General features: G+C 30.8%; 2 protein-coding genes and 1 pseudogene across 9 annotated transcripts; all 3 read left to right on the top strand.

The window, feature by feature from the left end:
• Positions 1–595: 595 nt before the first annotated feature.
• On the top strand, positions 596–8,561 carry LOC111278942 (Putative eukaryotic LigT). Of its 8 annotated transcripts, none has more exons than XM_022865714.2 (14): positions 596–768; positions 1,029–1,092; positions 1,926–2,067; positions 2,474–2,652; positions 3,033–3,070; positions 3,148–3,227; positions 3,636–3,703; positions 4,295–4,622; positions 5,337–5,449; positions 5,535–5,600; positions 6,188–6,278; positions 6,421–6,488; positions 7,946–7,983; positions 8,132–8,561. In XM_022865714.2, the coding sequence occupies exons 3-14, from the start codon at positions 1,995–1,997 to the stop codon at positions 8,313–8,315; spliced, it is 1,326 nt and encodes a 441-aa protein (XP_022721449.1). In that variant the 5' UTR covers positions 596–768; positions 1,029–1,092; positions 1,926–1,994; the 3' UTR covers positions 8,316–8,561. The 8 variants fall into 8 exon arrangements, with proteins under 8 accessions (XP_022721449.1, XP_089620805.1, XP_022721447.1 ...); XM_089764679.1 differs by having other exon boundaries at positions 1,029–1,077; XM_022865712.2 differs by lacking the exon at positions 1,029–1,092 and adding an exon at positions 1,446–1,518.
• Positions 8,562–11,067: 2,506 nt separating this feature from the next.
• LOC111278560 (aquaporin TIP2-1) lies at positions 11,068–12,490 on the top strand. Its single transcript, XM_022865162.2, has 3 exons — positions 11,068–11,278; positions 11,507–11,757; positions 11,920–12,490. Exons 1-3 carry the CDS (start codon positions 11,152–11,154, stop codon positions 12,286–12,288), a joined length of 747 nt encoding a protein of 248 aa, XP_022720897.1. The 5' UTR covers positions 11,068–11,151; the 3' UTR covers positions 12,289–12,490.
• A 2,643-nt stretch (positions 12,491–15,133) lies between these two features.
• On the top strand, positions 15,134–15,965 carry LOC111278421 (tubulin beta-6 chain pseudogene; annotated as a pseudogene).
• The last annotated feature ends 8,606 nt before the right edge of the window (positions 15,966–24,571 follow it).

The raw sequence follows: 24,571 nt of genomic DNA on the forward strand, positions 1-24,571 counted from the left end.
AATAATTATCATATATTTAATTTTAATAATATAATAGTGAGTTAAAATGTTTATCATGTGCTATTTATATGTAATAAAAATCATTATAACAAAAAAAGTTTATTATGTAAATTTTTTTTTTTTCGAACCAACACAAAGATCTAACATTCTTATAATATAAAAAATTAACCCTTGCAGATAATTCACACTTCTTTGAAAATTACTTTTTTTAAAAAAATATATTATTTCTTGAATTAAATGCTTCTTTATTATTAACTTCAATATATATAAAAAATTTACCGTCAATCATGTTTTTATATATAATAATAAAATATAAATATTGATGTAAATATAGATTAGATTATAAGTTTCAAATGCATAAATATATAATTATAATATAGATATATTTATCATATATAGATATAGAAGATAGAAGTTGATAAAAAAAAACTAAAAAAAAAAAACCTATGAGTTTTTTTTTTCTTTTTTTTTTTCAGATTTTTTCCTGTATATTTTCCATTAACACCTTTTTTACCAAAAAAAAGAAAAGAAATCACACGTGTGGAACAGAAAAAGCAAAGGATAAAAAAAGGAAAAATCCAACTTGTTTTAGTTCAGAGTAAGAAGTAGAAAAATACGAATGTTAGCTTGCAGGTCTCCCTTCAGGTACGCTTCTTTTACATAATCCTCTGTTTGGTTACTGAGAAACTAATAGAAACTATGAATAAAAGAAAAATAAAACTTTGCAAAACAAGAAATAAAACCCTTTCTTCAAACACGAAAAAGGAGGTAACTTTCACAGTGAAGTTGTTTATATTAGGTTTCTTTTCAAAATAAAATTAAAAAATGGAATTGGGTTTTTCATCTTGCAAAGGTTGGATTGAAATCTTACATTTTTCTTTTATTTCAATTAAAGCAGTTTTATGTTTTAGTCTATTGGGCATTGTAATTAGGTTTAAACGATTTAAGGGAAACATCAATGAACTAAACGATGCGTTTTTTTTTTTTTTTGAAATAATATGTCAATTTTAGTGTTATTATCTCTGCAGAGTTGATCGTTTGTTGAATTTCACAAATGCTTTTGTCAAACCGAAGCCGGTTAGTTACTTTCAGGTTCTGATCTTAAAGAATTTGTTTTAAAATTACCATGATTTCAAATATATTTTTTTCCCTTTAAGCATTGGTTTTTAAATTGTTGTAACATTTATGTGAAGAAGTGCAATCAACTTAAGTGAGACACCTTATTGGGCAAGCGTTTAAACTGAATACTACCCTTTTGATTTTTCTACATTGCCAGTATGTTTACTTCAGCTGGTGTAATTTATTATGATGGTTTGCCTTTGTGGTTTCATTTGTATAGGCGTCTTTTGAGAGAAAACAAAACAGTTTGTGCTTTTTTTAAAGTAACAATAAAGTAACGAAGAAACTTTATGTTATATTTCTTATATTTTCTAAGATTTAAACAGTGTCAGGAGCCTAGATGGAGTGTTCATTCAAAATAATGACTTTGGGAGTTCATCCAGTTCTTTGACATTTTAGGTTGGTCTTTGGTGTTCTATCTGTTAAAGATTATGAAGTCATTTACAGTGTTGAAAGAAATATTAAGCTTTTGGTTTACCGAGAAAGTCTATGCTTGGTCATTGGGTTGAAACTTGAAAGTACTTATAGGGACCATATAGGGCCCTATTGAATTTGAAAAAGTAAACAATTTTAAACATATGATACTGATTTTTTTTCCTGAAATTAATGATCTAATTTGCATTATGCCATTGTGGTTTTCTAATGCTATAGAATAAGAAAATGGTATCTGGATATATTCTTTTCTTTCACCCTAAATGTTGCTAAATTTGAATAGTCATAGACCAGAGATTTGCTAGAGGTGGAGAGAAATGAAATTTTACAAAGTTGTGATCAGGTTCATTAATTTAATACCAACTCATTTTCAGGGTTGCTGTTCTTATCATAGTTTGAGCCTTGATTTGAGGATAAGTGGCGCAAAAGATAAGCCGGGTGCCATGGACAAGAAGAAAGGAAAGATAGGTACTCCTGTATGGAGGCCAGTATGTACTCAAGCTAGTTCTGTTGATGGTATGTTTTGTTTGTGAAACTACATAATGTTCTTCTCTTTCATCTTCTTTTTTGGAAGAAGGCCTTCCTATTTTCTCAATATGACTTAAGGTTAGGCTTTAATCTTCTTCCATGGTTCTTTTTCAATGATGTAATCATGCTTTTGTTTGTTGGCTTGAATAACATTATAAAATATTTCTAATGCTTCAGTTGAGGTAAATTTCAAATCACTTTCCTGATATAATAAAGATTTAAAAACTTTCACCTTTTTTGCTACTTGGATTGCTGCATATAGTTTTTACAATCTAAGTATCTAACAATTGGGAGCATTATACTAGTTTGCAGTAGATTGGCTTGATAGTTGGGTCTTTTGTTGGTGCAAGTCATATTTTATGTTGCCTGTGAAGTCTTTTATGTTAATTTGCAGAGCCTGTGATAAAGGATGTAATGTTTGAGTCAGAAACTGGATGTCAAATGCAAGAAGTGAATGAGGCGGTGGCTGAAGTTACAGATGCAACTGTCAGTTCTAAGGCCTTGGAGGATGATATTGAAGCATTAAAAGATGAGCCAGTGCTTTCAGCTGCAAAGCACTCACTTTCAGTTGAGGTAAATTTTAATTGTTGATCCTATGAACATTTCTCTTTCCTTTCTGTTACATGTTGCTGTTGATGAGCTTTGTTGTGGAATGGACTTTAACTATAAGAGCTCAACAAAAAGAAAAAGGGGGCGTAGGTAGGACAGTTTAGCTAGAATTCATCACTTTCCCAGCTGAATTGCTATAGATTTTGGCACTGGATGAAATGATTCTACAGTAGGACTTTCTTTTAGGAATGATGCAAAACAGGCTACTACAGCTTCTTTTATTCTATCTATGGTGCCCACTTCAGCTTTCTCTTCACACATGATGTTGGTATCTACTCTAGCATTTGACATTTCCTTCCATAGAAGCTTCAATTTCCTGTTTGTTTTTTGTGCTTGATATGCAGGTTGGTGCATCTGTAATTCGATTTTTTATAGGAAAAAGGTATGAAGCTCAGCATCTAAACATCTCAAATCTTTAGTTTCATTTTTATTTTTTTAATTTTATTATATCCTATGCAGAGGATCTACAAAGGAAAAGATTGAAAAGGAGACAGGGGTTCAGATTATTCTTCCATCATCTAAGCAGGAAGATTCTATTAGTAAGATTTTTTTATCCTCTAGAAACTTTTTTTGGTTGCATTCATGGAATGTTGTGTATCACCGATGTCATACTTATCTAGTATTGAAGAATTTAGTCATTTTATGATGTTGGTGCAAAAAAACTATTCTTGAACCTTCACCTAACAGCTTGGTCCAGAATTCAAATCAACACTATTCTGTTGAAAACTATATTCAGAATATGGCATGTGGTGGGCCGGTGTGTCATCCACACTTTCAGCCCAATAGTCTTGTCTATGGGGGAGTGGGGTTGTTGTTGAATAAAAATTATTCTTAAACCCTCAGCTACAGCTTAAGACGATAGGTTGAATGGTTCTTAACATATGAAATATGTGAACAATGAAATTAATTTCAGTGGTTTATTTGCCCTGAATAGTTATTGCTTGCAGTCATTGAAGGCACTTCAGCTGATGGTGTAACTAAAGCTTCAAAAGAGATACAACGTATAATTGATGAGGTTAGTCATCTGCTTTCCTCTTTTTTTATAATGCTATTGTTAAAATATTTGATCAGAATGCATGAGAAATGTTTCTGATGATTAATATATTGTTTATGAATTCTTGTTCACACAATGACTCTTGGTCAAGAAAAATATAGTGTTGTTAATGAAATATTGGTTGAATTTCAAATAGAGTTTAAATGGGGTCATCGTATGTAGAAGCAGGAAAAGAAAGACTTGTCATGGCATGAATTCTTATTTTAACTAGCCTACATGAGCTAAAAGTTTTCCATTTTTCTATTTCTGTTTCCTATCTTTGTTTTAGTTGTTTTATAAAGTTTTTATTTATTTATTTTGGGTCCTGTTTTAATAGTTGTTTTGTTTTTTATTTGTATTGTCTACTTTTCAATTCCATTCTCTTTTTTAACTGTGTTTGTTGAATGTACTCTTTTTTCCCCCACATTTTCCCTTTGATCTGCTTTTAAAATTCTTGAATTACCTTTTTCCCTCTTTGGATTTTCACTTATCTGTTTTCCATTTTTTTTTTTTTTTGGGTTGGGGGGGGGGGGGGGGGGTGGGCGTGGGGTGGGGTTGGTTTCCATATTACAGGCAGTTAAGACTCCAAGTTTTGATTACTCTCACTTTGTATCTCTTCCATTGGCTATACATCCTGAGTTGGTTGGCAAGCTTGTCAACTTTCAGAACTCCATATTGGGAATTAGTGACGCTTGTGTAGATGACAATCTGGAAGGCAACTCAGATGGAGATCTGTCTGAAGATGATGCTCAGGAGCAGCAGTTAGGTAAAGGATCTGACATTGCAGTTGAACTTAAAGTTGCTGATGACAAGAAAAGTGTTAAGGTGGATGTAAATGGCATACCTCTTGTTAGTTATGCACCTAAAGACCCTGAAGAATCAAAGTCTTCTAATTTATCAGGCAAGTGAACTATCTGGTTCTTTATCTGGTTCTTTGTTGCTTTGCTTGCTTTTAAAACTTTCAATTTAGAGATCTCAGAATTCTATATGTGTAGCTTGATATACTTGCATATAGGCACACACATGGAGACACATAAATACTTATTTTCCCTTTTTTCCAAAATTTAAGTTAACCCTTCCTTTTTGGTCATTCCAAGCATTTGCACAGATTTAAGACTTCAAATGTTGAATGCTTGTCACTTTACAAAATTTCCTGGACTCTAAAAGTTTCCCCATTTGCAAAGTTTTTCATGTTTGGGTAAGCTTGGGAATCGTTGCATTTTGTGTTGAGTGTGACTAAATAATCTCCCTCTGCAAAAGGAATCCCCAAGACTTTGGGGGTTGTAAACCACATTCACTGAATAACATTCTGCTTTCGGGTTTTCACATGCAACTGCTAAAAGTATTGTTTTTTTATTAAGTTACAATGCCATGTCATGTAATTACGAGGTGTAAAGGGTATTAATCTTTTATTGAATCCTATCATGTAGTTAAATTACACAGCTATTATGTGTCCCACCTTTGAAAGTGTATTATCATCTGATAGCTTCTTTTGAATTTGCTGATGCTCCTTTGCTTGTATTTCTTTTTTTCAAATAAAAACTCTTCTCTTTCTTACCATTTTTCTCTTCCTTTTGCTTTAACAAACCTTGCTTATGTATGTTGCACTTGACAGACTTGAGAATTGAGAAGTCCATATTTATTAAACCTGAAACATTTCACTTGACGGTGCTCATGTTGAAGTTGTGGAACAAAGAACGAGTTAATTTAGCAGCTGAAGTATTGCATGTAAATTCTCTTGAATCATATCATCAGTTGGCTGTTGGCTGGTTCTGGCACTGCTTAATGTATAATGTTTTGTTTTTCCACCCAGAGTATCTCCTCAAAAGTGATGGATGCATTGGATAATCGACCTCTGTTTGTAAGACTTAAGGGTCTGGTAAGTTTATCGTAGCCCAGATGTTCTGACACTGGCTTACTTAATATGTGGTTTTAACTTGTGAATGGGGTTCCGCTGCAAATGCTAATACTGTTCTAGCCATTATTCTGCTAGGTCGGAGAGCATTGACTCTTTCATAAATTTCCTTTAATGTAGTGAAAAGCATGATTGGGTTTAATTAATTGCACACAATTTGTTGAAGTTATTATCTAACCTCTGAGAGTAACAAATCGGGCTTGGCTTTGTGGTTGTCGCTTGGATAGAGGGTTGAGGTTCAAGGTTCAACTCCTCAGCATTTGTTAGAGAGAGAGAGAGAGAGAGAGAGAGTGAGATGCAGCAAATGGAATGTTTGGTTGCAAAGTTTTCAACAAGCTAATCGGGTCTTCCGCATTTTTCACTTTTGTTAGTGCTGGGCTCTAGTTTATGGTCTTTTCTTCAACTTGGTTAACTAATTACAAATAGTTTTAATGAGATTAGACTGGGGGATGGAGGGGGCTGCTTTCATTTATTTTGCATTATGTTTAGGGTCATTGTAAAAGACACACGTGTGCACACACTTCTTGAGGTTCCAATCTCTGTCCATGCAGGATTTAATGAAAGGCTCTTTGACCAAAGCCCGAGTCATCTATGCTCCTGTGGAAGAAATAGGCAGTGAAAATCGACTTTTACGAGCCTGTCGTATCCTATTTTCCTAGTTCATAGTATAAATTTTTTCTTTTGTTTTTGCACTTGAAAATAGAATATGGTCCCTGCTTTTGTTGAGCTTAAAGTTTTTTCTGTTGTGTGAATATTCTCTTTTGAATTCCTTAACATTACTTAGAAGTTATTACCGATGCTTTTGTGGAGGCTGGGCTTGTTATGGACAAAGATGCTAAACATGAATTAAAGGTAAGACTTTTGATCTTCTGTGTTTTGTTCTTTTGTCCTCCACTGTTAAATTTTTGTTTCAACTTATTCACCCTCGTTGCCCCTTTACAAAGTCTGTATTTTTCAATGATGCTTATTCTCGGAACAAAGTATGGCCTATTTGTTTGTTGTAATCCATCGGTTAAACAGATTTGACTCTTACCTTTAAACCTAGAGTTAACATCTCTACGCTCTCTTCATTTCCTTCTACATTTTCGCTTGAGGCTTATTTACTTGGGCTCCATTTGGATGTGTGATAAGATTGGCTCCAGTGAGATTAAAAATAGTGGTGGAGGTGAGATTTGTTACTATAGCAGTGAGATTAAAATAAATAATGAAATGTGTTTAGATGCAAAAATAGCGGTAGCAATGAAATGAAAAAAATGACTATTAAAGACATTAAACTAAAAGTTGTATATGATAAAAATTTTAAATTAATTGACATTTATAAAATTTATTTATTATATAAAATTATTTATTAGTATTAAATAATAATTTTTTTTTATATATTGGTATAATAATCAAACTTAAAGGATAAAACCAGAAAAGTAAAAAAACCTCACTAGGTCACCAACTGAACCAAAAATGGCCAGTTAATGGCTGACCAATTTTTAAATGCACCATGCTTCCATTTGGCTGCAAAAGCTGGTATTTGCATTGCAATCTCACCACCACTGAGGGTGAGATGCAATCCAAACAGACTCTTGGATCATCTGTAAAAGTGAGGAAACTAGCAAATATATTTAATTACACCTATGTACGGTAAAGCCTAAGATATGAATGAATAGAAATTGGATTTGTCATGTGGCCTTGGTATATGTAACGTACTTCACTCTAGAAAAGCTCCTGCAGAATGTACCTAGTTAAAAGGTGCATATCACCATGGATGGACCTCAGGAAAGCTGCAAACCAGTATTCTCAAACTCTTCCAACATGGCGGGGACCATAGCATCTCATCTATACCCCTCCTCCATACCCTCGAAGTTAGTAAATGGCTACTTTATGGTTCTAGTTGACATGCCTTTCTGATGGTTTTCCCTCAAGCAAGGATCCTCTAAATCATAAAGAGCAATGTTTTCTTTCAACTGTGAGTGACAATTTATCCTCAAAAGCATAACCTTCCATTGCAATATTTCTGCTTCCATTTCCTCTAACCCCCCCCCCCCCAAAAAAAAAAAAAAGAGGAAAATCCTTGACCATTCAGCAGTATGTAAAGCTTGAGACTCGTAAGTAAAAGACCGACGGACAACTGGTTGCCTGCAAACCTATTTAGACTATTGTGATGGAAGGAAATAAGAGGAAAAGCGGAAAGAATCATATCCAGAACTAGATATTCTTTTGGGCCTGATGTGAAGCATTTTAGATGTTCTTTTAGTTCATTTTCATCTTTCCTTTTGGTCTCAAGAATATTGATGGTATCTTCTGTTGTTAAATTTCAGTTGCATGCCACCGTGATGAACGTAAGGCATAGGGAAAGGTGCCACCTATTTCCTTATTTGTCTTTTATTTTATTTTTTCTAAATTCTGGAGCTGTACAACCTTCATGTGTTGCTCCTTCCCTGTGATTGTTTTCTTTATTCTTTATTATTTTCTGCCTGGCTAACATTTGTGCTATAACTGTTCAGGAGAAGGTGGAGACAGTTTGATTCCTTCAATGCACGAGGCATTTTTGAGCAGTTTGGATCTGAGGAATGGGGCGAGTATCTCATTCGTGAAGCTCATCTTTCACAAAGGTTTAAGTATGATGAGAATGGTTATTATCATTCTTGTGCTTCAATACCTTTTCCTGAAAACATGCAAGTTGACTGATTCCCTTTTTAAAAATAATAAATGAAAGGAATACAATGAACAAGCCTTTTAACTTGTGGCAAAGTATCGATAGTAAAACGTCATGTTGCATGGCTTGCTTTGTTTTGTGTATTTGATAAATTATAGAAGGATTTAAATTCTATGATACTGAACACTTGAGGCCAGGATCATCCAGCTGAGCCATACAGTTCAGGATATTTCATGGAATTCTTTATGCTTAAGCTTCCGGATTATACTTTTCCATAATTTCTTTGCACAAATAGTAGATCATAAATTATATCAAGATTTTCTTGTTTCAGACAATTCCCTCATTGTCAGCCCTTTAGAAGGGTGTTAAGAATTGTTCCAGGGGTCCAAAGAATTTTGAATTTGACAAGCAGGCCCTATTCGTTTGACAGTAACCCGGGGCGATTGAAGCCATTTAATTTAGAAATGCCGAGAGGGTGGGGACTGCCTTGGTTTGGGGCTCCTTTCCTCCTGTTGATAGGGATAGAGATATTCTCCACGTTCGCATCACAGAAACTAGACACATGCATACACACGTGCGCACCTGTATAAACACACGCATTTGCCTATTCGATTGCAATCTATGCTGTGGACCATTGAATCATTGTAAGGTTTCTCTTCATAGCAAAGCTGTTGTTACAAGAAATGGAAGAAATACCAAGTTCGTATATACTCAAGTGGAGAACTCAGGCCAGCTGAAATGCTGAATCATTATGTATGGGAATTAAATTGTCTTTATTGAGTGACTAGGCATTCTTCATTTTCTGGTCCCACAGCCAAGGAAATACGGCAAAATGCTGCATTAGCAGTCACTCTCAAACCAAGAAAGTATGGCATGATCTGTAATGCCACACCAACTTAAAATGTCGGTCCAAGCAAATGCACCTTAAAAATGACTTAAATTCTGATTGCAGCCTATGCTACATTAATGAGTTTTGTTGGCATCACAATTCTACAAAGGAAAGATTTTCGTCCTGGATGAATCATTGAAAGGTCTAGAGCTGGGGCTTTGAGTTGCGTAAAGCGATGTTAACCAAACTTTCGGAAATCATCAGCTCAATTCTGAGATGCAGCTCTTCAACAAACATTTTTGGGTACTGATGTTATTTTCAAATGTAATTGTTTTTGATGCAAAGAAAAATAGGATTCCACACAAAATGAATGGGAAATCTGAACTTCTTGAGATTAGCCGAGTGGGTGGGTAACTTTATGTTTTAAATCTTTCTTTTATTTTTTCTTGGTCTCGAATCATGGGATTTTAACTAACGTTTGGATATTCAATTTTGTTACCAGGCAATGATTTATGAATGACAATAGCTGTAAATTTGATATGTTTAAATATGATACAATAATAAAATATAAAAATAATAAGAAAAAAATATGATTTTAAAATTTTAATAAAAATTGATATGAATTTAATAAAAATATAAAAAATATATTTTGTAAATGATATATTTTACATACATTAAATATAATATAAATTCGATGTAAATATATAAATTATGACGTTTGAGGGTAAGAATTATTAACATTTCGTAGAGAATGCTTAGAGCTATTTTTACCCCTGCCCTTTCCCTGCCCAAGGAGGACAAAAAAAATCACAAGAATCCCACCTTTAATGAGAAAAAAGAAAACTCAATCCAGATACTATTAAATTAAACCCCGTCTCCTTTTGGAAAATTTTGGCTAGTAAATAAAAAAATTGCTCAAGATTCCTCCCTATCCATCTCAAATATCTGTATATACAATACAAAATGCTATCTTCTCTTTATGATAACACTAATTAATCTTGTCCACCCATTTTCGAAATGGCACGGCCCCGCGACCTCATTCAATGAACATGGTCGGTGCATTGAGTGGCCCAAAACCAAGTCATGACCTGATCACCGTTCTTTTCTTTGTCATTTATCAAACTCTCAAACACGCACAAGCTAACGGGAGAGGTGATGGGTCACAACTCACATGGGAAGAATCATTGATGAGCTTCCCGACATTTCTATTAAAGCATGTTAATGATAGCTATGACAGAAGCGAAAACAACCTGATTGGATATGCATGGGTCTTTGGATATGCTTCTACACTTCCCTTATTTCCCTTTACATGATTTTTATTCCCTACATGAAAAAAATACACTTACTGTGTAATAACACAAAACGTTATGAATCTCGTGATCCCGTTTAATATTTTTTTTTCTTGATATCGTAATATAAAAGTAAAAAAAAAAGAAAAATTTAAGTTTAAATTCAAGATTTACTAGATTTTATTGTATAAATTAATTAAATTAAATTATATATTAATAAATTTGTTTAATATAATTTAAATAATATTTTATGTATAAAATAATAAATATAATAAAAAATAATTATTTTATATATTTGATTTGTATATACAAAATAAGCTTATAAATAAAATTAATTATTCTTTTAATATAGAATAATTTAATTATCTTAAAATGAAAAACTTTAATTTTAATTCATGAGATTAATAATACATCTCATTATATTATAATTTTAAAAATTATATCAATAATTTAAATTATATAAATTTTAAATAAAAATAATTTTAATTAATAAATAAATTATTCTACTTTAATTTTTATATATATCAAATATAAAATAAAATAATATTATTTATAATATTATTTTATTTTATCTTATCATAATTTAATATACTAAAATATATCCGTAAGACATTATTTCTCTATGTTTTCTCGTAGTATTTATATGTGACCAACAAAAAGACGTTTGGGCTTCATCTGGAACATTCTCTCAAGCCTAGTCTTCTTCATCACCCTCCATCTTCAAAGAGCAAGCTCTCTTTTCTTCCAAAGATGGCTGGAATCGCCTTTGGCCGCTTCGATGACTCCTTCAGTTTAGGCTCTCTGAAGGCATATCTTGCTGAGTTTATCTCAACCTTGCTCTTTGTTTTTGCTGGCGTTGGCTCTGCCATAGCTTATAGTTAGTTCCCTTCACGCACTCTCTTTAAGTCTTAAAAGGCTGCTGCAGAGTTGTGAATGCAACTAAGCATTATAGTAACTTAGGCTGCTATTTGGAAAGACATATAAAATATAAACAAGTCGTTTATAATTTGCTATGACAAAAACAGAAGCATGTGTAATATTATTATATAGGGCAAATAGTTCTTGCTGGTATGACCCTTTTTCTTTCGTTTCATTTTTTGTGCAGACAAGTTGACATCAGATGCGGCCCTTGATCCTGATGGGCTAGTAGCAATTGCTATTTGCCATGGTTTTGCTCTCTTTGTTGCTGTTGCCATTGGTGCCAACATCTCCGGCGGCCATGTCAACCCAGCAGTCACCTTTGGTTTGGCTCTGGGTGGTCAGATCACCATCCTCACTGGCATCTTTTACTGGATTGCCCAACTTCTTGGATCCATTGTTGCTTGCTTCTTGCTCAAGGCTGTCACTGGAGGCTTGGTATACTTAAATTGAATATACAAGCACAAATATTATTTCGTACATAAATTTATTTGCCTTGTTTAATTAGAAAATTAATCTGTAATTGGCCATTGAAATTTTTGTTTCGACTATCTAGGAAACTGCATACGTAATTTTTTTAGTTTTTACTTCTTTTTGCAGAGAATTCCCACCCACAGTGTTGCAGCTGGAGTTGGAGCTATTCAAGGAGTAGTGATGGAGATCATCATCACATTTGCTTTGGTTTACACTGTCTATGCAACCGCAGCTGACCCTAAGAAGGGTTCACTTGGCACCATTGCACCCATTGCCATTGGTTTCATTGTTGGAGCCAACATCTTGGCTGCTGGACCATTCTCTGGTGGATCCATGAACCCAGCCCGGTCCTTCGGGCCAGCTGTCGCCAGCGGAGACTTCCACGACAACTGGATCTACTGGGTTGGGCCACTAATTGGTGGTGGCCTGGCTGGACTTATCTATGGAAATGTGTTCATGCAATCTGAACATGCACCGTTATCCAGTGACTTCTAAGCTTAGTTCAATTGCTCTGCTCTTTCAATCCATTGGTCAGTGCAATAAAAGAAGGGATAGCTGTTTTTGCTCCTTTCTTTTTAGCTTCATTTTCCTTTCTTTTTTTTTTTTTTTTGGTTATTGTTGTAAAGTTTGTTGTTGTCAATCGTTGCTTTGTGGAAATGGATGAGGTTGGTGATGCGCAGCCACTTTCTTTTACAAATTTGTCGTCTGCTTTACTGTGCTTATTTTATGATCCTATGCATGCAATAATTGAACCAATGTATACTAACTGTGGGCCTCAAAGGAATATCGAGTTTAACATATATATAAAATATAAAAATTATTATGATAAAAATTTATCAACATGTATAACACAAAATATATTTTTTTCCAAGCTTCAATTTAAAATTGTCAAGATCTAGTGTCACCCTAAACCACAAAAGAAAAAAAAAAAGAAAAGGAAAAAACAGTGTCACCAAACACTATTATAGACAAATTAATTAGTAATAAGATTCCCTATTGCAATATCAACCAGGAAAGTTTAGAGACAATGCTTTTGGTTCAATATTCTTCAAGTAATTTTTTTAGAAAAATAAATAAGAAATAGAAATAATAAAAAAAAGTTTAGGTTTGAAATATGAAGATCACTTTATTAAAGGAAATTATATTTATAGGATATAATAAAACTTTAAAATTCTTCAAATAAGAAGTAATGAAAATGATTATACTAAAATATTTATTTATAATAAATGAATAAACAAAAACTTCTATTCAAATGGTTATGAGTTTTTGTATAATCATAATTTTTATGAATAATAATCTATTTATATTTAAATAGTTTAACCATTTGTCATATAATAATTATTTCTATTAAAATATAATTACTTAAAATATAAATAAAATTAATATAAAAATTAAATTTATTCATCAAGAATTAAATATTTCTATCAAATATGAGATATACCACATTCTAAACAATTAACAATCCCCCATTAATTTGAAATATTGGTGCTTAATTTTTAATATTTTACACAAATAAATATTATGAATATAGAAGGTATTTCTTGAATTAAACCTTCGATTAGCATATATATCTTAAAATTTTAACGAAATTGATAATGTCTGCAGATTAAACCTCAACTCTTAATGTTGAAATTGAAATTATAACACACATAATATTTATTTTTTTTTTATCAAAGGTTTATAACTACTTTAGTATTATTATGATAATGTGCTTATCCTATTCATAAATATTTACAAGAGAGCTTTTAATTCTTCTTAGTGAAGTGGCACTACTTTTATATTTATATAGGTAAAGTTTCCATTATGTCTCTATTACTCTGGATATTTAAATAGTAAACTTCATTAAAAGTACAAAAACTTATGCTCCCTACGTAATGGATCACATTAGTTTTTAAATTTTGAATAAATTTTATTAGTATTTAACAGATACATAATAATAACTTGTTTTTACCTATTAAACTTAATAATTAGAGGTTACTAATTTAAAATTGAGTTCTCGTTATTGATGTCTAATAGCAAAGGTTTAAATCCATTCTACTTATAGTACTACTAACTAAATATCTTGAAATTCGATTTTCTTTTATGATAATTACCTCCATTTGAGATTGAATCTTTAATATATTTACTTCATAGGCTAATATGTCCAAATTTTTTATTTTGCATATTATTTATATGCTCTAGATATTGTTGTCTCATTCTTATAATTTCAAAAAATAATTGGTATTAGTTGTGATCACAACTTTATACTCATAAATTTCAACCATTCTATTTTCATACTTTTATACATCTTTAATACAATCATAATTCTAGTACAATTGGATAAACTCAATGAACAAAACCAAGTCATTTTAGTCATTTTAAGATTTTTAAGGACTTTTTTATGATTTTACTTTAATAAGTGTATTAAATTTAATTAACTTGTATAATTTGCTTGTAAAATTATACTTAAAATCTTATAACACTATGATAGTGAGTTTTATTTCTTTTGATTCTTATCATTTTCACCATGTGCAAATATACATTCTTTTATTGAAGAATATTCCATTCAATTATCAAATATCATATATACTTAATCAAGTTACCATTTCATTTATCTTTTCACTAATAATTTTTCTTTTTTTTTAGTAAAAGGCCAAATATTTTATATCTTAAATTTTTTTTTTCATAAAAGTTCTAAAACCTTTATTTAAATTCAATATGAGAGTATACATCAATAAGAATGATGTCAAATATATTCACTCTCAAATTTTTTTTTTTAATTTTAGTAAACTTATGCTTTCTGAAGTCTCTTTTTGAGACTTTCATACCAAATCATGAAAACTTATGAATTTTATTTTATCATGAACATTATTAACCATAATTTTATCATTAGCAAAATCATGTCCATCACCCAAACGAGTCAAATAGCATTTATCTTGCTATTTAGTTTTTTTTTTTTAATTTACAAAATCTTTGAATCACTCATGGCTTCCAAAGTGAATATAATTTTATACTTTCACTTTATCTCAAAACTTTTAATAAAATTATAAGATGTAAATCCTTCATACCAGTCATGATTATTATCAAATAACATTAAATAAATATCATTTTTTATGCAAAGACAATTGAGAAAAATTATTTGTATATTATATAGAAATAAATAATTTTCAAACTTATCAAAAGCACTATTCATTTAAGAGTCCTACCTCTTTCTCCATGGATATAGCTCATTTAGTGATCAATTTCAAGGATTAAGGTTATTGAAAGCCATCATCATTATTAAGTCCATATGTTAATGGTGCGTATATAAGCTCTCATCGATACCCTTACCATGAAATTATAAAAACTCGTGTACCACAGAGACTTATACACTTTTGTTTATGTTATGCATATAGATGCCATATATGCTAATAATAAGATAATTTGAGTTTCCATTCAAATAGTCATTCATTTTCATTTTCTTAATGTATGGCAAACCATCTGAAACTCTGATCTTAGGAAGCTTGCTGTGAATCTCATTCCTTTCCCTAGGCTTCACTTCTTCATGGTTGGTTTTGCACCTCTTGCCTCTCGTGGATCCCAGCAGTACAGAGCCTTAACCGTGCCTGAGCTCACTCAGCAAATGTGGGAAGCCAAGAACATGATGTGTGCAGCTGATCCGCGCCATGGAAGGTACCTTACAGCCTTAGCTATGTTCAGAAGCAAAATGAGCACAAAGGAGGTGGATGAGCAGATGCTCAATGTCCAGAACAGGAATTCATCCTACTTTATGTCAAATCGACTCTGTGATATCCGACTAAATGGCTTGAGAATGGCAGCAAACATTCATTGGGAACTCGATTTCAATTCAAGAAATGTTTAGGCGTGTGAGCGAGCAGTCCATAGCTAAGTTTAGGAGAAAGGCTTTCTTGCATTGGTACAAAGGTGAAGGTATGGATGAGATGGAATTCATCGAGGCTGAAAGCAACATGAACGATCTGGTGTCAGAGTATCAGCAGTACCAGGATGCAACTGCAGATGAGGAAGAATACGAGGAGGAAGAGGAGTATCGAGAACGAATTTTATGATATTATTAGCGGATGTAAAACAATGCAAGAAGAAGTACAAATTGCCAGTCTCTGGCAACAGAAATGATTAATCTGGATTGCCGTATGCCAATATGAATGTTAATTAAATGAATTGATAATTCCAGTTCAAATTAAAAAAAAAAAAAAACATATATATATATATATATATGTGGCAAACCATGCATATGTTCTCCATGTCCAATTCTAGGCTCATGGATGTTTCAATTCATTACCATATATGCAAAATTTCACAAAATATGTATTCAAGCCATGAAATAAACCATGGAACACATGAATTTAACATCATCGAGTGATTTTTGTTCATTCATTAAATTAAAAGACTTGAAAAACTCAATATTCACTTTTAGCTGATATACATATACATATAAAAATGGATATATACTTTATATTCTTGACATTGCCAAGGTTCTCATGGCACCACAATTGAACATGACCCTTTTATACATATTTCTATTATAATTTCATAGTATCTCCCTTAGAGATCTCTTACAAATGGTATACGCATGGTGGATATATTAAATATAAGTGCATTTTACTTTGGATATATACATGGTCATAATCATTATATTAATAATGCAAACACTTATTACCCAAACTATAAAGTATATAATTATACTCTAAATAACTCTCATATGAGCAAAATATTAAAATAGTAAATATATATTTTTATTTCTCTAGCTTTTACCTACTAAAACATTATCTCGTGGTTTTAATAAATTTAATCATATTTTCGTAATTCTTTTATTTAACAATTACTAGAGTAAACATAAAGTTACACTTATTCAAGAACTAAAATTTCAGACATGCTTTTTGAACAAATAATAAATGCATGTTATTAGCAAATTGTATTTATAATAAGTATAAAACTTAATTAATCAAATTCTCCACTATGTAAATATTTCATTTAACTCAAAGCATGTTAATATAAGCATGACTAAACAATATAAGCATAAAAAATAAAATAAGAAATAAGCATTTAATTAATGTGTATTAATTAACCACAAATAATTAAAAGTAAATTTATTGAGACACTCCATTTCTAGCCCGCTTCTGTTAACTTCTATCGTGAATAAAAATCCCAATCATTGATCTCAATTTCCTCAAAACCCATTTTTCCCCCAAATTCTCATTAACATTGAACAAAAGAGATCATTTATTATATTTAAATCCATTTTGTTTATTATATATACAGAGCCCATTCCGACTAATGGCTATTCTAATCCAATCTCAATGAATCACATTATAAGTTCATGCATAAACCTGGTTTTGGCTTATTATCCAATCTGAAAGCAATGATGATTTTCATGCATATATAATTATGTTTTCATGAAAAACATGTACCAATTTTAACTCTTTCTTTTTGTTTTTACACTATTCCCCATTGTGACATTTATATACATTAGGTTTTCAATTTATTAAACTCAATTGATAGGCCAATTTCAATCCATATGCAAAAAATTATGGCATTGTTCCCAATAATTAGAAATAGCATTTCGACCATATACTCATATATATATATATATATATATCTACTGCATTTGGTCAATTTTCTTGCCACCAATAGTGCATAAAATAAATTGTATATTAATTTTGAATAAAAATTAAAGAAAAACTTTATGACATTGTGATAGAGAATTATTTCTCTTTGTCCATAATTGTTTCAAGAATTCATATTTCATCAATGCATTTCTTAATTTATTTTTCTTGTATCTTCATAAATATGAAATATAAAATTTCTTTATAATTGTCTTTAAATTGTTAGAAAAATAAATAAAAGAATAGAAATAATAGAAAACAAATTTGATTTTGAGGTATGAATAACATTTTTTTAATTATAGGCAATTATACCTATAGGATAAAATAAAACCTTAAAATTCTCCAAATCAAAAGTAGTAAAAATGGTTCTATTGAAAAATCTGTTTTTAATGAATAAACAAACATAAATTTTTACTCAAGTGGTTGTGACTTTTTATATAATCATGACTTTTATGAATAATAATTTATTTATATTTAAATAGTTATGATTATTTGTCATATAATAATTGTTTCTGATCAAACACAATTAATTAAAATATGAATAAAATTAATGCAAAAATTAATTTTATTTATCAAAAATTAAAATTTTCTATCTAATGTGGAATACATCACATTCTAAACTACTAACAATTTTTACAATGACTTAACCTTAATTTTAAATCATATATCATCATAATTTCATAGTAAGAAAAATTTTCATAATTTTAGATCTCATCTCCATTTTTTCATAAGTCCATTAATGTGCTTTCCATTCAGGTAGTTGTTGAATCACTGGTTGCATTGGATAAGAAACAAAAAGATAAATCAATTTCATCCCAATCATTTTATTGACACATTTTTCTTGTTCTAATATTTTGAAATAAAAAGGTTGAAAATGTTAGGAAAATGGGGTTCAGCCCCATGTAATTGGTTTTGGATCAATCAAAGGCTATGGGCTTTGGTTTTTCTTTTTACATAAAGCCCTAGCTATTTAATATAAAGAGGTTGGGCTATTTTAAGGTGATGTCGCAAACCAAGAAAAAAAAAAGAAAAAAAAACCAAAAAAATAGAGAAAAAATAGAAAAGGGAGAGTTAGTTGAATAGAAGTCGATCTGTAGTCTAATTGAGCTAAAACTTTGTTAGCAGATTTATGATTCGGAATTCTATATTTTAAACAGTGAAGATTGAGTTTGAAGCTCTCTGTGAACAAATCCAATGTGTATTTGTTGAGTCACCTATTTAGTGAGATTTCTCTAATTGTCTCTCCAGTTGTTGATTAACTCTAGTTTTAGCTAGAGAATAACTTTGTATATTCATTATTTGATAGTGAAGGTTTTTTTTTATGGTCTATAGTTTTTTCTTTTACACTGGAAGATTTTTCATGTAAATCTTAGTGTGCTTTATTTTTCTTACGTTGTTTATTGTTGATTGTTGCCTATTACTGTAGGTTTATTACGATATATTGCTTTTGCATTGTTATATTTATTGCTTCAGAACCAATAATTGATATTAGAATGAAGGTTATTTTGAGACATCGATACAAAAACAACCTAAGACAGAAGTAAATTCTATTTGAAATCATGAAAGGTAATATAGGTTCTATGATAAAATTGATAGCATCAAATTATTCAATTTGAAAGCTTATGATGAAAGATTATTATACTGTAAAAATTTATATGAGTCGATATTAGATGATTTGACTAAACCAATAGATATAAAAGATGAAAACTGAAAGAAGTTAGATAGAAATATGCTGGCTACAATCAAAAAATAGGTTGATATCAGTGTGTTTCATCATGTAGCGTAGGAGACAGATGCTTACATTGTTTGAAAAAAATTAACAACATTGTATAAGAGAAAAATAGGTATGAATAAAGTTATGCTTGTTAAAAAGCTTATAACTTTACAGTACAGGGATGGATGATCTATTACAAAATACTTGAGTGATTTTTAAGATATATTTAATCGGATAACTACTATAGAGCTTGAGATGAATAATGAAATGAAGGCATTATTTCTTTTGAGTTTATTGTCAGATAGTTAGAATACTTTAGTTGTGACTGTTCTTAATTTAGCTTCTGATTACAAAGTGACATTAGAGATGATAAAAGATAGTATGCTTAAAGAAGAAACAAGGTGAAAAGATGTATACCCTGGGAATCAAGCACTGGTCACAAAAAATAAAGATAAAAACATCAACAAAGGTCAAAACTCAAAAGGCTATAATAAGTCTAAACATAGATCCAAGTCTAAAGATAAAGTGAAGTGTTTTTATTATGATAAAATAGATCATATAAAATGACACTATAAAATCTTAAAGTAAGAGCGAAAAGATGAGAAAGGTAAAGTTCGAATGATGGTAATATTGTAGTAGTGAATTCAGATAGTGATTCAATTACTTTAATTTGTACACATGGTGATTGTAATTATATTGTTGATCTTGACATTGAGTGGATAGTTGACATAGTAACAGCATATCATTGTGTTCCTAAGAGAAAATTGTTTACAACTTAAAAAGCAGGAGACTTTGGTTGCACCAAGATAAGAAACAAAAATATGTCACAGATTGTTGGGATTAGTGATATTGTTGTATAAACTAGTATAGGCTACATGTTAACTTTGAGGGATGTCATACATAATCCGAATGTGAGAATGAACTTGTTATTAATGTCCTTGATAAGGAAGGATATGAGAGTTAACAAAAGAATAAGTAGTAAAAGCTTGTCAAAGGATCTATAATAGTTATAAGAGAAAAATTATGTTTTATAATGTATAAGATATGGATGCAATTAAATGCAAACCAAATAAATACCATTGAGAAAAATGCTTCAGTAAACTTGTGACACAAGAGGCTAGCACATATGAGTGAGAAGGGGTTACATGTTTTGACAAGGTAGTCTCTCATTCCCTTGACCAAAGGTATGTCTCTCGATTCATATAATCATTGTTTGTTTGGTAAGCATCGTAGAGTTTTTTTTTTTGTAAGAGTTCTTAGAGAAAAGAAAATAGATTGGAATTGATTTATTCTAACGTATGTGGTCCCATTAAGGTTGAGTCATTAGGTGGTAGTAAGTATTTTGTTACTTTTATTGATGATGCTTTACATAAGACTTGAGTGTATATGTTAAAAAATAAAAAGTTAAGTATTGCAGTATTTTTAAAAATTTCATGTCATAGTGAAAATGATATGGTTACCCTTGAAGTGTATTCAAATTGATAATGATAGAAAATATACATCCAAAGATTTTAAAGAGTACTATTCAAAGCCTGGGATCGAGTATGAGATGATAGAATCTAAAATATCGTAGCATAATGGTGTAGCTGAAAGGATGAACTACACCATTATGAAAAAAGTCAGATGTATGTTAAGGATAGTAAAATTACCAAAATCATTTTAGGGTGAAGCAGTCAATATAGCTTGTTATTTACTTAATAGATCACCATCAGTTTCTTTGGGCTTTGACATTCTAGAAAGAATATGGATAAGAAAATATGCTTCATACTCTTATTTGAAAGTTTTCGGGTGTAAAACATTCATACATATGCTGAAAGAGCAAAGGTCAAAGCTTGACAGTAAAGACACATAGTATGTATTTATAGGATATGGTGATAAAAAATTTGGCTACATGGTATGAGATTCAGTGAAAAAAAGATAGTCAAAAGTAGATATGTGATCTTTCATAAAAAAAATCATAATACACCTTAAAAAAAATGAAAAAACTACACGGATTACTGTTGAGTATAATGTTTCAACATCGATAGGGGTTTCATAGGAAAAAGTCACAAATGGTGAAAATGAGCAAAAAATAGAATTTGAGGTTATGAATGAGTCAACCATAGTTAGTGATGAGTCAGATGCAATCAATTTTAAATAGAGGGAGCAATCCTCTTTACCTAAAAGTGTTGAGCAGTGGGAGCTACCTTCGACATTAGGTAGTATAGAGTTTTAGCCTAAGAGATCTACTAAAAAATACAGGCCATCTACCAGGTATCCAAGTTTAGATTTTATTTTAGTTACTAATGAGGGGAAGCCAAAAAACTACTAAGATGTACAAACTACTTCGGATAGAGAGCACTGATTAAAAATAATGAAAGAAGAGATAGAGTCATTACGAAAAAATAATACTTATAATCTTGTTAAACTTTCAAAAAAGAAGAGGCCATTGAAAAATAAATAGGTGTTCAAGTTGAAAAAGAATAGTGACAAGCTAGTGAGATACAAAGCTCGATTGATGGTGAAAATTTTTTTTCAAATACCAGGCATCGATTTTGATGAGATTTTTTCTCCAATTGTGAAGATGAGTTCCATTCGAGTAGTACTGAGATTAGTAGCTAGTTTAAATCTTGAGCTTAAGCAACTTGATGCAACTTGATGTCAAGACTGTATTCTTGCATGGTGACTTGCATGAAGATATTTATATGAATCAGCCTGAGGGTTTTGAAGTGAAAGAGAAAGAGTACTTAGTTCGTAAATTGAAAAAAAAGCTTATATGGCTTGAAATAAGCTCCGCAACAATGGTATAAAAAGTTTGATTCTTTTATGGTGAGCCATAGTTATAAAAAAACGGTAGCAGATCCTTGTGTGTATATAAAAAAAGTTTTTGATGGTAACTTCATTATTATTTTATTATATATTGATGATATGTTAATTATGAGACAAGATGCTGGAATAGTTTACAGGTTGAAAGAACAATTGTCTAAGTCTTTTGACATGAAAGATTTAGGTTTAGTAGAGCAAATTCTCAATATGGACATTATCCGGGGTGAAAGAGCTAGAAAGCTATAGTTGTCACAGAAAAAATATGTTGAATGAGTACTTAGTAGATTCAACATACAACATGCTAAATCAGTTAACAGTCCACTTGTCAATAATTTTCATCTGAGTAAGAAATCTTGTCCGGTGTCTAAGAAAGAACAATTAGCTATGTTTAGTATTCCTTATTTTTTTATAGTCGATTCTTTAATGTATCTTATGATTTGTACATGGCCTGACATTGCTCATACAGTTGATGTAGTGAGCAGATATCTTTTTAATCCAAAAAAAGTTTACTAGAAAGCAGTGAAATATATTTTTAAATATTTGAGGGGCACTTTAAAAATGTGCTTTAGTTATGAAATTTCACAACCAATTCGAGAAGGATTTACTGATGCTAACATGGTAGGTAATCTTAATGGTAAAAAATCTATTTTGGGTATTTATTCATTTTTGCAGGAGAAGCTATGTTTTGACAGTCTAAGTTATAAAAGTCTGTTGCTTTGTCAACTACAGAGATTGAGTATATTGCGACAATCGAAGTAGGTAAAAAAATGCTTTGGATGAAATATTTTCTTCTTGAATTGGGGTCGAATTAGAAAGAGTATATGATATTTTGTGATAGCTAGAGTACTTTAAATTTGATTAAAAATATCATGTACCATGCTAAAATAAAGCACATTAATGTTAGATATCATTGGTTACGTTCAATGATTAAGGAACAACAGATACTGTTGAAGAAAGTTCATACTGATTAGATTGTAGCAGATATGTTAACTAAGATACTTTTCAGAGAGAAGCTTGAGCTCTGCACTATCTTGGCTAGAATGAGTTCCTTGACTAAGGTAAGTTCTAAATAAAACTGCTATGGTGATGAATCTCTACTTAATGGGATTGGAGAAGGAGATTGTTAGAAAAATAAGGTCCAACCCTATTTTCAGAGAGAAGCTTTGAGCTCTACACTATCTTGGCTAGAATGAGTTCCTTGGCTAAGGTAAGTTCTAAATGAAACTGCTATGGTGATGAATCTTTACTTAATGGGGTTGAAGGAGGAGATTGTTAGAAAAATAGGGTCCAACCCTATGTAATTGGTTTTGGACCAATCAAAGGCCATGGGCCTTGGTCTTTCTTTTTACACAGAGCCTTAACTACTTAATAAAAAGAGACGGGGTTGTTTTAAGGTGGTGTCACAAACCAAGAAAAGAAAAAAAGAAAAAAGAAGCTAGAAAAATTAAAAAAAAAAGAGAAGAGAGAATTGGTTGAATAGAAGTCGATTCATGGTCCGATTGAGCTAAAACTTTATCAACAAATTTATGATTCAGAGTTTTATATTCTGAACGATGAAAATCAGGTTTGAAGCTCTCTAGGAACAAATCCAAGGTATATTTATGGAGTCACCTATTTGGTGAAAATTCTTCAATTATCTTTTTAGTTGTTGATTATCTCTAATTTTAGCTAGAGAATAACTTTGTATATCCATTAATTGATAGTAGAGATTTTTCTGTGCTTTGTGGTTTTTTTTTTTACACTGAAGGGTTTTTTACGTAAATCTTGATGTGCTTTATTTTTCCTGTATTATTAATTATTGATTGTTGTCTATTACTGTAAGTTTATTGTGATATATTGTTTATGCGTTATTGTGTTTATTGCTTCAAGCTCAACAGAGAAAGATTACAAACCAGGCCCCTAGAATCCGGTTTACCAATTGTTGTACGCAAGCCAGTCTTCAGTTTTTTGGTTTCTAGAAATAACCCATGAGCACGAATATTAGCTATTCATATTTATCTTCACAATTATTTAAAGTTTTAATAAAAATCATATGTGAATTTAAAAAATAAAAAATATATTTTATATTCAACATGTAAATATAAATTATGATACTATATAATTTTCATATTTTATACTTATTAAATACAAAATAAATAAAAATAAATACACAAATTATCATATTTACTTTTAAAAATTGATGAAAGTCCTGATCTCATATTCACATCATTTGAGGTTGCATAGGTTGTATAAATCAAATATGACAAGAGGAGAAGACCAAAAGAACTTCTTATCTTGAAAAATCTTAAGCAATTGGATTTATTTTTCTAACCAATACCAAAATAAGGTTATTTACAGGCCAATTTTTATCAGGCATTAGAAATTCAGAATCATAATGTCAGCACAAGAAAATGTAGATTGATGAAAAAGGCAGTCTTTTATGATAAGCTATAATTATATATATATATATGCTCTTCAGCTTTTCTTTCTCTATCTATACGAGGGTTAAGTAGCTCCTTGCTTTCCACGACCTAACAAAAGAAGTGAAATATAGTTGAAAATTGAGATATAAAATTGAATATAAGAAGGAAAAACTTCTTTATCAATAACACATATATTGGTTCTATTTTGATCTTCAAAGAATTACAACTAGCGAGAATGCTTATCATTTTTTTTA

This window comes from Durio zibethinus, chromosome 8 (assembly GCF_047325235.1).
Source record: "Durio zibethinus cultivar Kanyao isolate XHJ-2024 chromosome 8, ASM4732523v1, whole genome shotgun sequence".
NCBI classification, from domain to species: domain Eukaryota; kingdom Viridiplantae; phylum Streptophyta; class Magnoliopsida; order Malvales; family Malvaceae; genus Durio; species Durio zibethinus.